The sequence below is a fragment of the Rana temporaria genome, chromosome 2 (genome assembly GCF_905171775.1).
Source record: "Rana temporaria chromosome 2, aRanTem1.1, whole genome shotgun sequence".
NCBI lineage: Eukaryota > Metazoa > Chordata > Amphibia > Anura > Ranidae > Rana > Rana temporaria.
Genome location: NC_053490.1, coordinates 344121966 through 344137879, shown reverse-complemented (window position 1 = coordinate 344137879; position 15914 = coordinate 344121966). Strand labels below are relative to the sequence as shown.

The following is a 15914-nucleotide window of genomic DNA, read 5'->3' as shown; positions in this document are numbered from 1 at the left end:
AAATAGTAAAATATTAACAATCCACAACATTGCACTACTGGTACAAAACATGGTGCTGGTGGGATCAATAGTTATTAAAGTACATCTGTGCTTTGCACTTACTTGGCAAACTTACATGTCTGCTATATAGGAGGCACAACAATATGTCTACACACCCTTTAAATTCTCTCCTGAACACAAAAGGTAGATCACAGTGACAGGAGAGCATAGGGAATACAAGTATGCTCAGTGTATGGTTCCGCCAATGAAGTGACACTTGTTACATTGTCTAGAATAGGTGAACTAAACAATCTCTTTAAGCTTTTTCTTCAGTTAGTTATTACAGGTTTACTGTTTCCAACAAGACTTCTGAACTGTTCATGGTCTCAAAGCAGCTAATTTCAGGAAAACATAAGAAACTTGAGAAAACTAAAGTATGCAGCAAGGTTAACAAGATAAGATAACAAAACCGGAAAGAAATTTCCAATGAAAGTATAGAGTGTTGACATTTTATCGTGCATTACCGCAATTATGTACTGTATTTGAAATTACCAGGATAAACCTGACCATATGCAAGGACTTGTACAGTGTGATCAGCTAAATAATGTACGCACCATACTGCACCTGTGCCCAACCTAACAACAATGAACTGAAATAAGAAAAGTGTATTGCAAGTAGTAGATCTATGTTCAGTACCTCTAGGAAACAGCCAAAGAAATTGCAATTGCATTTAACCACTATTTCTACGAGGTTACCTAGGTAACCTATTTGCATATTGCAATTCCATATATTACCATGAGTACCTCAACCTTTGTTACACTTACTTTTAGTTCCTTCGATCTTGGCTAGGAAACCGATTTAGAAACTATAGTGCAGAGAACTAATGTTGCTGTAAATGTGTGTCTTCTGTGGGAGGCTCAAACGGATTCTCAGGGCTGCTCTCCATGGTAAGCAAGACCAAGACAACAAAAGCTACCAAAACAAAAATAGCGATCCGCAGAGGAACAGAAATCAAGCATTGTGGCTTTTTTTCTTCTTGAATTTCTTTAGTCTGTTCTTTTATCTTGGCTCTCCTGACAATGTCATCATATTGGAACTGAATGGGACGACCAGCCGCACCTTTTATTGGCTTCCTACGAGTAGCACTACAGGTAAACAAAAGAGTGCAAAAGAATAAAATAATGCCTTCTCAAAAGACTATCCAAGTGACAAATGCCTAAAATCCACACCTATAAGAACAAAAATCTAAGGCAAGATTGCTTAAAAATGACAACAAGCTCTAACTGTAGTCATCATGCTGTCGTTAACCACTTGCCACTTAAACCCCCTTCCTAACAAGACCAATTTTCAGCTTTCGGTGCTCTTTTTTTTCACACAAATAGTTTTCTTTTGGTGGCATTTAATCACCTCTAGGTCTTTTAATTTGTGCGCTATGAATAAAAGAGAATTACAATTTTGTAAAAAAAAATATTTTTCTTCGTTTGTTAGAAAATTAGCAAATTAGTCATTTTTCTTCATACATTTTGGCCAACATTTATACAGCTACATATCTTTGGTAAAAATAACCCAAAATTTGTGTATATTGTTTGGTCTTTGTGAAAATTAGAGTCCACAAGCTTTGGTGCCAATCATTGAAAATTGATCACACCTCATGTACTGACAGCATATCTCATTTTTTGAGACCCTAACAAGCCAGGACAGTACAAATATCCCGCAAATGATCCATTTATAGAAAGTAGACAGTCCAAGATATTTAGTAAGAGGCATGGTGATTTTTTTTGAAATTGTAATTTTTTCCCCACAATTTTTTTGCAAAAATAGGATTTTCGTACTCACTGTAAAATCCTTTTCTCTGTAGTTCATGGACGGATACTGCAGCATAGTCTTGACAATAGGGTATTAGCCTTCTATCAGGAGAGGACTAGGCAGAAACATGTTAATGTGTTAATACAACTTTAAAACTGTACAGTACCGCCCAGGAGGCGGTCCCTCCGGGTACAATCCCTCTCCTTGCATGCAGCAGCTCAGTTCGTCAAAAAGCAGTACAAACATAAAAAAAGGAGGGATGGGTGCTGTGTCCGTCCATGAACTACAGAGAAAAGGATTTTACGGTGACGTCCCCAAGCAGTGTCAAAAAAACGATGGGTGGGAACAGCAAACAACAAATTTCACCCCCAAACGAAAATCAACGGAGGAGTTGCAACCTCAAACAGCCGCCTGCAAAACCTTGCGGCCGAAGCAGGCATCCGAAGATGCACTCACATCAACCTTATACAATTTAGTGAAGGTGTGAATGGACGAACAGGTTGCCGCCTTGAACACCTGAGAAACAGACGCCTGATGCCGGAAAGCCCAGGAAGCACCAATTGCCCTGGTTGAATGCGCCGTGTCAGGAAAGGGAGGCGCCCGCTCAAGAAGGGCATAAGCCTGAATCACGATCTGTCTGGTCCACCTAGAGATGGTGGTCGACAAAACCGCTAGACCTTTCTTAATACCAGCCACTGAAACAAACAGTGAATCTGACCTCCGGAACGGAGCAGTAGCAGACAGGTACACCCGCAGAGCACGGACAACGTCCAAAGAATGTAACGCAGCCTCCCTTGGGTGCGACGGTGGAGGACACAAGGACGGAAGTACAATGTCCTCATTGAGATGAAAAGCCAAAACGACCTTTTGCGGGCAGCACCGCCTTATCTTTATGGAGGACCAGATAAGGAGCCTTGCAAGACAAGGTCGCCAGCTCAGAAACCTGTCTGACTGACATAATAGCCACCAAAAAGGCTACTTTCTGAGAGAGCATCAGCAAAGGAATCTCCGTTTTCAAACAGTGGTTTCTGAAGCACAGAGAGTACCAGATTTAAGTCCCATGGAGAAAGCGGCGGTCGCACCGGAGGGGCCACATGTCGGACCCCCTGTACAAACATACTCACCAGTGAGTGAGCCGCCAAGGGCCATTGAAAGAAGACAGCCAAGGCTGAAATCTGCCCTTTAATCGTACTTAAGGCAAGTTTTTGGTCCACTCCGCGCTGTAAAAACAGCAGGATCCTGGAAACCGAGTACGCACGTGGACGCCACTTTATCTCCTCACACAGAGATGTAGGCCTTCCACGTACAATGATAAATCTTCAGAAAGGAAGACTTCCGTGCCCGCAGCATGGTAGAAATAATAGGATTTTTAGACAGCTTACCTGTAAAATCCTTTTCTTGTAGTACACCACAGGACACAGAGACTAAGGCCCGAATTCACATACCTGAGCGCATCTCATATGCGCTACGCCGACGTAACACAGAGAGGCTAACACAGAGAGGCTAACACAGAGAGGCTAACACAGAGAGGCTAACACAGAGAGGCTAACACAGTATTCACAAAGCACTTGCTCCCAACGTTGCGCCGGCGTAGCGTAAATTCCTAGGCGTACGCCGGCCTAATTCAAAGTAGGTGGAAGTGGGCGTGATACATTTAAATGAACCTTGACCCCATGCAAATGATGGGCCGAACGAACGGCGCATGTGCCGTCCCGTGGACGCATCCCAGTGTGCATGCTCAAAATCACGCCTAAAATACTCCATAAGATACGTCGAATCACTGCCTACGACGTGACGCAACCTACGCCCAGCCCTATTCACGTTCTACTATGTAAACAAAGTAAAATACGACGGCTGTTCCCTGGTCCATACCTTAACATGACTTACCCCTGCTTTATGAGGCTTAACTATACGCCGGATGTAAGCCTTACGTAAACCGCGTATATGAATGCGCCGGGCGCCAGTACGTTCGTGAATCGGCATATCTCCCTCATTTGCATATTCGATTTGTAAATCAATGGAAGCGCCCCTTGCGTCCAGCGTAAATATGCGCCCACGATACAAAGGCGTACGAAACTTACGTTGGTCGGATGAAGCCTAATTTCGGGCGTATCTAGTTCTATGGGCATGGCGCATAGATCGGACGGTGCACACTGACACTTACGCGGCGTATCTCGAGATACGTCGTCGCAAGTGCTACGTGAATCCGGCCCTAAGTCTTTACATAATGGGTTATATGCTCACCAGAGGTGATTGGACACTAGCACAACCAATCAGTCAGTTCCCCTCCATATAGCCCCTCCTATCCAGGAAGTACCTCAGTTTTGTAGCAAAGCAATAAGGTTTTCCCATAAGAAGGGGGGGACTTATGTGTCCTGTGGTGTACTCCAAGAAAAGGATTTTACAGGTAAGCTGTCTAAAAATCCTATTTTCTTTATCGTACACCACGGGACACAGAGACTAAGGGCCAGATTCACAGCCGAGATACGACGGAGTATCTTAGATACTCCGTCGTATCTCTCAGAGTATCCATGCGACTGATTCATAGAATCAGTTACGCATAGATATCCCTTAGATCCGACAGGTGTAATTGTTTTACACTGTCGGATCTTAGGATGCAATACCGCGGCCGCCGCTGGGGGGAGTTTGCGTCGTAAACCAGCGTCGGGTATGCAAATTAGGAGTTACGGCGATCCACAACGGTTTTTCGCGTTCGCTACGTCGCTGCTAGTCTAGTTTCCCGTCGCAAAGTTAGTCGTCGTTTTTGGTGCCCTAACTTTACACAGCACACGTATGTGCTGTATAAAGTATGGCCGTCGTTCCCGCGTCGAAATTTAAAAATGTTTCCTTCTTGCGTAAGACGTCCGGGAATACGGAAGTACGCTACGCACGTCGTTCGAAAAAATTATGTCACTTCGCGCAAAGCACGGCGGGAAATTCAAAAGGGAGCATGCGCAGTAGGTCCGGCGCGGGAGCGCACCCAATTTAAATGGCACACGCCCCTTTGAATTACGTGGGCTTACGCCGGAGGCCGCCGGCGTAGGTTTTCATTGCAAGTGCTTTGTGAATCAGGCACTTGCGGCGGTGTAACGTTTCTACGATACGTTACGCCGCCGCACTTCTACGTGAATCTGGCCCCAGGTCTTTACATAATGGGAAATCCCGGAGCAATGCTCCCATATGAAGGGGGGGAGACACAGATCAAGCAGGCCGCCCGGGACCAGAAGCTCTATACCGCTGCCTGCAGTACACTTCGCCCGAAGGCGGCATCCTCCTGTCCTCTCACGTCCACTTGATAGAATTTGGAAAATGTGTGGACTGAGGACCAGGTTGCAGCTTTGCAGATCTGAGTCACCGAAGCTTGGTGGTGCACAGCCCATGAAGCACTTATCGCCCTGGTTGAGTGCTCCCTAACAGAAAAGGGAGGAATCTGATTATTTAAACCATAGGCTTGAAAGATTGTCTGTCGAATCCACCTGGAGATAGTGGATCTAGACGCCGCTTGTCCCTTCTTGGGACCATCCGGCAAAATAAACAAAACATCCGTTTCGCGTATCTGAGCGGTTGCCTGCAGATACACCTTTACTGCTCTCACGAGATCTAGAGAGTGTAATAACTTCTTCTGCGGATCCGGAAAAAAGGAAGGCAGAACTATGTCCCGATTTAAATGAAAGGACGACACCACCTTAGGTAAAAAACAGGATGGGGTCGTAGTAAAAATTTTGTCTTTATGACAAACTAAATAAGGCTCTTTGCAAGAAAGAGCTGCTAATTCAGATACACTTCTAGCTGAAGAGATAGCAATCAGAAACGCCAACTTCCTGCTTAAGAGAATCAGCGGAATGTGGTGAATAGGTTCAAAAGGTTGCTTCTGCAACATTGACAATACTAGATTCAGATTCCATGGGCATAAGGGGTATTTAACAGACGGATTGATCCACAGTACCCCCTGACTGAAAGCCCGCACTAGGGAATGAGATGCCAGAGGCCTTTGAAAAAAGACTGACAGAGCTGATATCTGACCCTTAATGGTAGTAAGGGCTAATTTCATATCCACTCCTAGCTGGCAAAAGGCAAGAATCCTACTGTCATATCTTTGAGGATTCTATGTATTAGTTTCACACATGAAACATATGCTTTCCAGACTCTAAAGTAAATAAGTCTGGAGGCTGGCTTTCTGGCATTAATAAGTGTAGAAAGCACTGGACCTGAGATCCCTCTCTTCTTCAGAAAGTGGGTCTCAACAGCCACACCTTCAAACTTAGCGTTTGTAAGGAAGGATGGAACACTGGTCCTTGTGACAGCAGGTCGTGGCGAAGCGGAAGCTTCCAAGGTGTTCCTATAGCCATCTTTATGATCTTGGCATACCAAGGTCTTCTGGGCCAATCTGGGGCCACTAAGATTACCGGAATCTTTTTCTTCTTGATCCTGCAGAGTAGCCTCTGTAGAAGGGCGATCGGAGGGAAAGCATAGATCAGTGAGAACCGATTCCATGGAACCACTAGTGCATCCGATCCGCAGGCCAGAGGATCTCTTGTCCTGGACCACAAAGTTGTACAATTTCCTGTTGAACCTATAGGCCAACAGGTCTACATCTGGGGTCCCCCATCTCTGGCATATGGCCTGAAAGATCTCGGGGTGGAGAGACCACTCTCCTGGACAAAGTTGCTGGCGACTCAGATCGTCTGCTTGCCAGTTTTCTACCCCTGGAATAAAGACTGCAGAAAGACAAGGAACATGTTCTCCTGCCCATCTTAAGATGCGATTCACCTCCTTCTTGGCGCCTTGACTTCCGGTGCCTCCTTGGTGATTGATATAAGCTACTGCTGTAGCATTGTCGGATTGAATCCGAACTGGGTGACCGTCTAACCTGTTTGTCCTGGTTTTGAGGGCTATGTATACTGCCCGTAATTCTAGTATGTTAATGGGCAGACTCCTCTCAGTTTTGGCCCAGATTCCCTGGGCTGAAGCCTCTTCCAACACCGCTCCCCAGCCCCTTAGGCTGGTATCTATAGATATCACCTTCCAGGTGACTTCCTTTCCGCAAGTTCTTGGTTTGTAACCACCAACTGAAGCTTTGGCGTACCTGTGAGGCCAGGCGCATGGGTAAATCCAGAGCCTGGATATTTCTGTTCCAGGCGGCTAAGATGCTGCCTTGAAGTAGTCTCGAATGAAACTGTGCATAAGGGAAGACCTACCATCTTGCCTAAAAGCCTCATGCAAAGGCGAATTGAATGTCTCTTCTTTGCCTTGACCTTGTGGATCAGGTCTTTTAGCGACTTGATCTTTGATTCTGGTAAGAATACCCGGCTTTGGGCTGTGTCTATGATCTCTATCCTTCTTTGGGCTTGTAGAGTGGATTTTTGTAAGTTTACCATCCATCCTAAGTGCTCCAGGTATCTTATAGTGGTGAGCACTGCGTGGTCCAATCCTGTTACGGACTGATCTATTACGAGCAGATCGTCTAGATAGGCTGTTATCTTTATGCCTTGTGCTACCGCAAACCTTAAGAACTTTTGGTGAGTGGGATGGATAGATACATGAAGATATGCGTCCTTGAGATCTATGAACGCCATAAATTCCCCGCCTTGTAGGGAGGCGGCTACTGATCGAATAGTTTCCATCCGGAAATGGCGAATGTTCAGAAACTGATTTAATGCTCTTAGATCCAGAATGGGTCTGACGTCTCCATTCGGTTTTGGGATCACAGAGGTTTGAGTAAAAACCTGAACTTTGCTCCTTAAGGGGAACCTCTGTGACCACCCCTTGTGATAGTAGGTGATCCAATCCTTTGAAAAAGGGTGCTCTTTTTAGAGGCTCCTTGAGCTTCGGAACTGGGAAGATGGGATTTCCTGAAATTCCAACTTGTACCCCAGGGATACTGTGGATACTACCCATCTGTCCTGAACTTCTGTCTGCCATGCTGCTGAAAACTGACGAAGACGTCCCCCCACTTGGCCGAGCGGGGGCGCCTCTTCATGCAGAGGCTTTGGGGTTCCGCTTATTGGTTTTTCAGCCCCACTGCTTCTTTTTTCTTTGGCTCCGTAGTGGCCCAGGAGATCCTGGTTTGCAAAGATCATGAGGATGGCAGTAGGGGATTCATGGACTCTTCCATCTCGTCCAGACCTGGTGTCAGAAGGGCCAGTATTCCATCCTACCTTACAGTCGCTTAAATTTTACGGTTTGGCTGTTGAAGCCCACATCCTAAAGAGTCTGGGAGCTTTTCAGGTTCAGTGGTTACCACCCTGATTAATGCTAGAAAGCCGGCCTCTAGGACCATTTATTATAGGGTCGGTCTGGGGGGCCTATGTCTCCTGGTGTGAAACCAAGGGTTGGCACCCTCGAAAGTATGTCATGTCATAGGTAGAATTCTTGCCTTTATACAGTTGGGGGTAGAAATGAAGCTGGTCTGGAGTACGATCAAGGGTCAGATCTCAGCCTTGGCAGTATTTTTCCAAAGGCTGCTTGCTTTGCATTCTTTGGTCCAGGCCTTTATACAAGGGGTAACTCGGATAAGTCCGCCTGTCGGGTCACCCTTGTGCCCATGGGATCTGAATCTAGTTCTGTCGGTCTTGCAAGGACCTTTCAGCTGATACACAATATTCCTTTGCTGCTTTTGACAAGGAAATTGGTGTTCTTAGTTGCGATAACCTCCGCAAGAAGAGTGTCAGAATTGGCTGCTTTTTTCTGTAAAGAGCCATACTTAATTATTCATAAAGACAAGGTGTTGCATCCTCACCCAACCTTTTTGCCTAAGGTTGTGTCAGATTTTCATCTGAATCAGGATGTTTCCCTGCCTTCCTTTTTTTACAGAACCTCGTTCTGCAGAAGAAAGGTAGTTGCATTCTCTCGAAGTGAGTCAAGGCCTATCTGAAGGCGACAGCTCAGATACAGAAAACTGATGTTTTGTTTGTACTGCCAGACAGTCAGGCTAGTCTGAAGAGAAGAGTTTCACCTTTTCAGGTTAAAGCGCACTCTACCATTGCAGTCAGTGCTTCATAGGAAGTGCATCACCAAGCCTCTGTGGCTCAGATTTGCAAGGCCGCTACTTGGTCGTCAGTACATACATTCACAAAATTCTATCACTTGGATGTAATTTGGCAGGAAAATGCTGCCTTCGGGCGAAGTGTGCTTCAGTATAGGTCTTCACGCCTGGCGGCGGCTATTTTGCTTTGCATCTCCCTCCCATCAGAAGGCATTGCTTTGGGACATCCCACATAGTTATGACTATGGTGCTCTGTGTCCCGTGATGCATGATAAAGAAAATAGGATTTTTATAACAGCTTACCTGTAAAATCCTTTTCTTGGAGTACATCACGGAACACAGAGCACCATAGTCATGACTATGTTGGTTATACGCCATCTATAGGTGAATGGACACTGGGTACACTCAAAAGACAGGAATATATATATATATTGCTTTGCTAAAAAAACTGAGTTACTCCCTAGATGGGAGGGGTTATGTAGGGGGGAAGATTTCCTGCCTTTTGAGTGTACCCAGTGTCCATTCACCTATAGATGGCGTATAACCCACATAGTCACGACTATGGTGCTCTGTGTCCCGTGATGTACTCCAAGAAAAGGATTTTACAGGTAAGCTTTTATAAAAAAAAATAGGATTTTTTGTACTCACCGTAAAATCCTTTTCTCTGTCGTCCATGGACGGACACAGCCTTCACAAGTCTTGACATATGGGTTATGTTCCTGTTCATAAGAGAGGACTAGACAGAACATGTTCGATATTTAAATACATGTTACTTTAACAGAGTTGAACAGCCCCGCCCAGGGGGCGGCCCCCTCCGGACATAACCCTCCTCCCTGCAGCATGCAGCCTCAGTTAGTAACAAGCAGTACAAACCTAAAAAGGAGGGGTGGGTGCTGTGTCCGTACATGGACGACAGAGAAAAGGATTTTACAGTGAGTACAAAAAATCCTATTTTCTCTTTTCGTCCATGGACACAGCCTTCACAAGTCTTAACATATGGGATGTCCCCAAGCAGTGTCAAAAAACGAGGGATGGGAACAGTATCAGTAAAAACAAACAACTTCACCCCAAAAAAAGCAGAGCTCCTCAACGGAGGAGGTGCAACTTTAAATAGCCGCCTGCAAAACCTTCAGATGCTTCCTTCGGCCACAAGATGTACTCACATCAACCTTGTAAAATTTGGAAAAAGTGTGAACGGACGACCTACACACCTGTGAGATGGACGCTTGATGTCGGAAAGCCCAGGAAGCACCAATTGCCCTGGTTGAATGTGCCATGACCAGAAAGGGGGGTGGCCGCCCCCTAATAGCATAGGTCTGTATGACGGTCTGCCTGATCCACGGAGAAATGGTGGCCGACGAGACCGCCAGGCCTTTTGTGGACCAGATACCGACTCAAACAGTAAGTCAGACCTCCAAAACGGAGCCGTAGCAGACAGGTACACCCGCAAAGCACGTACCACGTATAAAGTATGTAGCGCAACCTCTTTACGATGCGCAGGCCGAGGACATAAGGACGGAAGTACAATGTCCTTGTTAAGGTGAAAGACCGAAACCACCTTCGGAAGAAAGGAAGGTTTGCGGCCGCAACACTACCTTATCCTTATGGAGGAGCAAGTATGGCGACTTGCAAGACAAGGCCGCCAATTCAGAAACACATCTGACAGATGTAATGGCCACTAAAAAGGCCACCTTCTGAGATAGTGTCAAGAGAGGAATCTCTCCGATGTTTTCAAAGGGAGGTTCCTGAAGAACCAAGAGTGCCAGATTCAGATCCCATGGAGGAAGAGATGGTTTAATAGGGGGAAGTACATGACGAACCCCCTGCACAAAAGCACCCACCAGAGAATGGGCCGCCAAAGGACGTTGAAAGAACATAGCCAAGGCTGAAATCTGACCCTTAATGGTACTTAAGGCAAGTTTCTGATCTACTCCACGCTGCAAAAACAGCAGGACCCTGGAAACCGAATACGTCCATGGACGCCACCCCATCTCCTCGCACAAAGAGATGTAGGCCTTCCAGGTGCGATGGTAGATCTTCCTGGAAGAAGACTTCCATGCCCTCAGCATGGTTGAGATGTCCAAGTCGGAAAGACCTCGGTCCCTCAGCACCTGGCTTTCAAAAGCCATGCCGTTAAAGCCAGCGACTGTAAAGCAGGATAAAATATGGGACCCTGAAACAGAAGGCCCTCCCGCAATGGCAACCGCCAGGGTGCATCCGCCACCAGGCACATGAGATCGGCGTACCAAGGACGCCGGGGCCAATCTGGAGCGATTAGAATCATCAGGATCCCTTCGGCCTCCACTATGCGGAGCAGCCGAGGAAGCAACTTCAATGGGGGAAAGGCATAAATTAGCCGAAACGGACTCCACGGGGCCACTAACGCGTCTGCCCAGGGATCTCTGGACCTGGCCACGAACCTTGACACTTTGCAGTTTAGGGGAGAGGCCATGTAGACAGCCGACAGAGCCGGCGCGCTTCTTTCCGCCCACCTTAGGATGTAAGCGACCTCCGACTCTGCAGCCGAGCTCCGGGTTCCCCCCTGATGGTTGACATAAGCCACCGCCGTGGCGTTGTCCGACTGAATCCTGATTGGGCGACCTTGCAACCCACAAGGCTGCATCCGTCGTAATCACCATCCACTGGAAGGGAAGAAACAACTTTCCGGGCCGAAGAGCCTGGGATCTCAGCCACCAATTCAGAGAGACTGACTAGGTGGCTTATCTGAATCTGGCGATCCAGAGACAATGGAGATTTGTTCCACTTGGACAGGATCTCCTTCAGCAATACTGGAACTGGGCATACGATATTGCCTCGAAGGAGGCTACCATCAGATCCAGGACTTGCATGCAAAAAACGGAGAGACGACCATTTGCCGGATGCCAACAGATTCACCGCAGACTGAAGAGTCTGCAACTTTTCCAAGGGGAGAAAGACTCTCGCCTCCGCAGAGTCCAGAATCAACCCCAGGTATTCCAAACGTTGAGTCAGTACCAGGACCGACTTCTGGATGTTTAACACCCACCCGAATTCTCGGAGGGTCTGTCGGGCAATAGACACATCCACCTCCAATTCTTAGCCAGAAAGAAGAAAACAAAAGGCGCCTCCAGGTTAAAACGTTAGTGAAGCTTTTATTACACAAATAACTCTGCTCTCAGAAGAAGATCATCCAAGTAGCCCACGATGGCAATGCCTCGCTGGGACCCCCCCTGGGCAGGGCTGTTCAACTCTGTTAAAGTAACATGTATTTAAATATCCAACATGTTCTGTCTAGTCCTCTCTTATGAAGAGGAACATAACCCATATGTCAAGACTTGTGAAGGCTGTGTCCGTCCATGGACAAAAAGAGAAATCCCATTTTTCTTTTTCATACATCATGGGACACAGAGTCAGGCTAATATTCATTACCTGCTGAAACGTCATAGGACAATAGCCTTAAGGGGAGGGAGACACCCTGTCAAACAATAGCCATCCGTTTTTATACGGCAGCCTGCAGAACACTGCGGCCGAAAGCCGAAACCTTAGCGGCTCAAATATCCACTTACACTCCTGGTGGAATGAGCTCCTATCCTAAAGGGAGGAGCTTTATGTTTCAGACTGTAGGCCTGATTGACCAATTAACGAACCCAATTAGCAATGGAAGCTGCCTGCCTTTTCTTGGGTCCATTTGGTAAAACAAAAATAAGTAAAAAAAGTCTGATCCTCGGATCTCCGCAGATCTAGACTAGACCTTGACTGCCCAGACAACGTCCAAAGAATCCAGTCGTCTCTCTTTTGCTGAGGCTGAGAGAAAAATAAGGGCAAAATAATGTCCTAATTTAAATGAAAGGCCTACACCACCTTTGGCAAAAAGGATGGAATGGTCAAAACCTGTCTCTGTCATGGTGAAGGATCAAGTATGGTTCCCAGCATGAAAGGGCCGCCAACTCCGGCACCCTGACAGTCCTGAGCTACTAGCCAGGCCTCAAGGGTTACACGCCACCAGTTGCCCCACCCAACCCCTAAACACGCCCCAATAAATTATCTCATGAAAAGACACTTAAATGTTTTATGCAGAATCAAGTTATAAAAATAAATATTAACGTTATCAGTGCCAATCAGTGCAGCCTCGCCTCTGCGCCCAACAATGCAGCCCACCTCTGCCAAACAATGCAGCCCACCTCTGCCAAACAATGCAGCCCACCTCTGCCAAACAATGCAGCCCACCTCTGCCAAACAATGCAGCCCACCTCTGCCAAACAATGCAGCCCACCTCTGCCAAACAATGCAGCCCACCTCTGCCAAACAATGCAGCCCACCTCTGCCAAACAATGCAGCCCACCTCTGCCAAACAATGCAGCCCACCTCTGCCAAACAATGCAGCCCACCTCTGCCAAACAATGCAGCCCACCTCTGCCAAACAATGCAGCCCATCTCTGCCAAACAATGCAGCCCACCTCTGCCAAACAATGCAGCCCACCTCTGCCAAACAATGCAGCCCACCTCTGCCAAACAATGCAGCCCACCTCTGCCAAACAATGCAGCCCACCTCTGCCAAACAATGCAGCTTCATCTGTGCAGAATGAGAGGAGAGGTAGAGGCTTGCCGGCCGGATCATCACTGTAACAGCTTTAATTTAAATTGCCGTGCGCTCCCCGCTCTCGCCGTCACATACAGCCCCCCCCTCCTGGCCCGGGGACTTTGATATACACCACACGTCCCGTGATTGGACGATTGATCTCCCATTCAACCCTGCCTGCCGGAGGTGCTCGCCCCCCGCTCCCAGGCAGCCCACGTCTGGGGATGCCTGGGAGGGCTGTTATAACCTATGCCTCAGCTATACAAACCTCCCAAAATCCCTGCCAAATTCACCAGGCATCCCGCACCTCTGATAAAGCTAGTGGAAACCGACTTTCATGTGCAGAAGCACTTCTCTGCAGCTTTTGATCACTTCTCTAGCCAAGGATGTATAGAACCCACTAAAACCAAGGCGATTGAAGACAACTTGTTAATTCAGGAACTTGAGCCTTACTTGGAGGAACAAAAGAATGCGTTGATGCAGGATAGGAAAGTGCCAACCAGCCCTGTAGATCCTTATTTTTGTGTATCTGGGAAATGTGAAAACTCTTAGCCCCCACAGGGACTTAAAAAATGTAATCCAGCAAAAAGCCAAAAAGATTGTTCTCCTGAAAAGGGTAGGTGCAACAGGGACTTCTTACATTGATGCTCTGTTGACCAGCATATAATCTGGAGAGGCCTACAGACCTGAACAGGAGAAACATTACTTGGCTAACATTTAGTGCCGTGTTGCACAGAAAGTTTAAGGTCACAGACATCTTGTCAACACAATCAATAAATGGGTGTGAACACCACTATTAAGGAAGGAACATCCATTCTCTTGCAGACATAAAGCAGAACTAGGCAGGTGTAAGCAGGGAGGGGTTAAACCCTCAAGGGGGCTTGCCCTCATATTTCTATGCATCTATTGTTCATTTCCTCTGTAACAGTATAATCAGGGCCGTTTCATGGAATTTGGGGGCCCCAAGCAAAATGGACATGGAGGCCCCCAACTCCCCCCCCCGCACACCCACAAAGTCTACAGGAACCACAGCACAGCGATCCAAATACGAACAAGTGAACATTTGCAAAAAACATCTCTGTACCATAAAATCAGCTACTGTGCCCTATCAAACGCAGCCACTGTGCCCAACAAACGCAGCCACTGTGCCCCATCAAACGCAGCCACTGTGCCCCATCAAACGCAGCCACTGTGCCCCATCAAACGCAGCCACTGTGCCCCATCAAACGCAGCCACTGTGCCCCATCAAACGCAGCCACTGTGCCCCATCAAACGCAGCCACTGTGCCCCATCAAACGCAGCCACTGTGCCCCATCAAACGCAGCCACTGTGCCCCATCAAACACAGCCACTGTGCCCCATCAAACACAGCCACTGTGCCCCATCAAACACAGCCACTGTGCCCCATCAAACACAGCCACTGTGCCCCATCAAACGCAGCCACTGTGCCCCATCAAACGCAGCCACTGTGCCCCATCAAACGCAGCCACTGTGCCCCATCAAACGCAGCCACTGTGCCCACTAAATGCCACTAATGTGCTTTTGAAGCCTATTAAAGCCTATGAATTCAGCCACCCGGCTTCAGAAAAGGGGCCGGATGCATGGTGGCGGTGGTGATGGTGTCCATGGATAGATTCATGCAATGCATAAATCTATCCATTATTCATTAAGGGGGTGGCTGGAGAGAGGGGGCAGCCTTAATGGGTGCACCGCCATTGCCTGGGTGGTGGACACAGAGAAACCTCCCCATCAGACCAGCTCAGGGTGGGTGGCTCAGTAAGCTACTGTAACTATATAGCTGTGTCTGATAATAATTGTCACCTCACAATCCACTTACACCCCTGTGAGAGGAGTGTACATTTCTGGCACCCTGAGCTGGTCTGATAAGGGGGGGGGGATGTACTGTATAGATAATATAGCCCCCCCCTCCCCTTATCAGACCAGCTCAGGGCGCCAGAAATGTACACTCCTCTCACAGCACAGGGGTGCAAGTGGGTGGCGTGGTGACACAATGGCAACCCCCCTCACCTAAGGCTATCACACCTCACCTTAGGCTCAGGCCGGCGGCAGACACCCCGTCATCGCAAGCCGAGGTCCAGGGCAGGGCGGGTGACAGCACTGCAGCTCACAATACATCGTTGACTCGTCCCAGGCGGCAGCTGGAGGAGAAAACAGTGTGCAGTCGCGCCGCCTGGGACGAGATAGTGACACGTGATAGGCTCAGCAGGAGGAAGTAGGAGGAGGAAGAAGGGCACACGTCAGGCCAGGGCATGCTGCGGCGCTGGATGTGTTCCGGCCGTGTCAGCTGAAAAAAAAAAAAAAGACAGGGTTTTCCTCAACCTCGGGAGTCGGGATGGTGTCACCGCAAGGGCCCTGCTTGGGGGCCCCAGGCCAGCTCGGGGGCCCCAAGCAATTGCTTGCTTTGCCTCTCCTGTTCCAACGGGCCTGAGTATAATCCTAGGTCTCATACTGTAGAGGGGATGCTATAACTCAGGTGCTGACTGTGTTGCTCTGTTCTGTCTATGTAGACAGTGTCAGGAAGTGCAGTGAACATGTTTTCTGTAGATATGGTGGGCAGAAGGTGTGT

General features: G+C 47.8%; 1 protein-coding gene across 7 annotated transcripts in view; it reads right to left on the bottom strand.

Moving 5' to 3' along the window:
• Window positions 1–307: 307 nt before the first annotated feature.
• LEMD1 (LEM domain containing 1) overlaps window positions 308–15914 on the bottom strand; it is a 376965-nt gene continuing 361358 nt past the window's right edge. For all 7 annotated transcript variants that reach the window (XM_040337551.1, XM_040337548.1, XM_040337546.1 and 4 more), the window contains one exon: window positions 308–1124. In XM_040337551.1, coding sequence (XP_040193485.1) covers window positions 860–1124 — 265 coding nt within the window. In that variant the 3' untranslated portion in view covers window positions 308–859. The remainder of the gene's footprint in view (window positions 1125–15914) is intronic.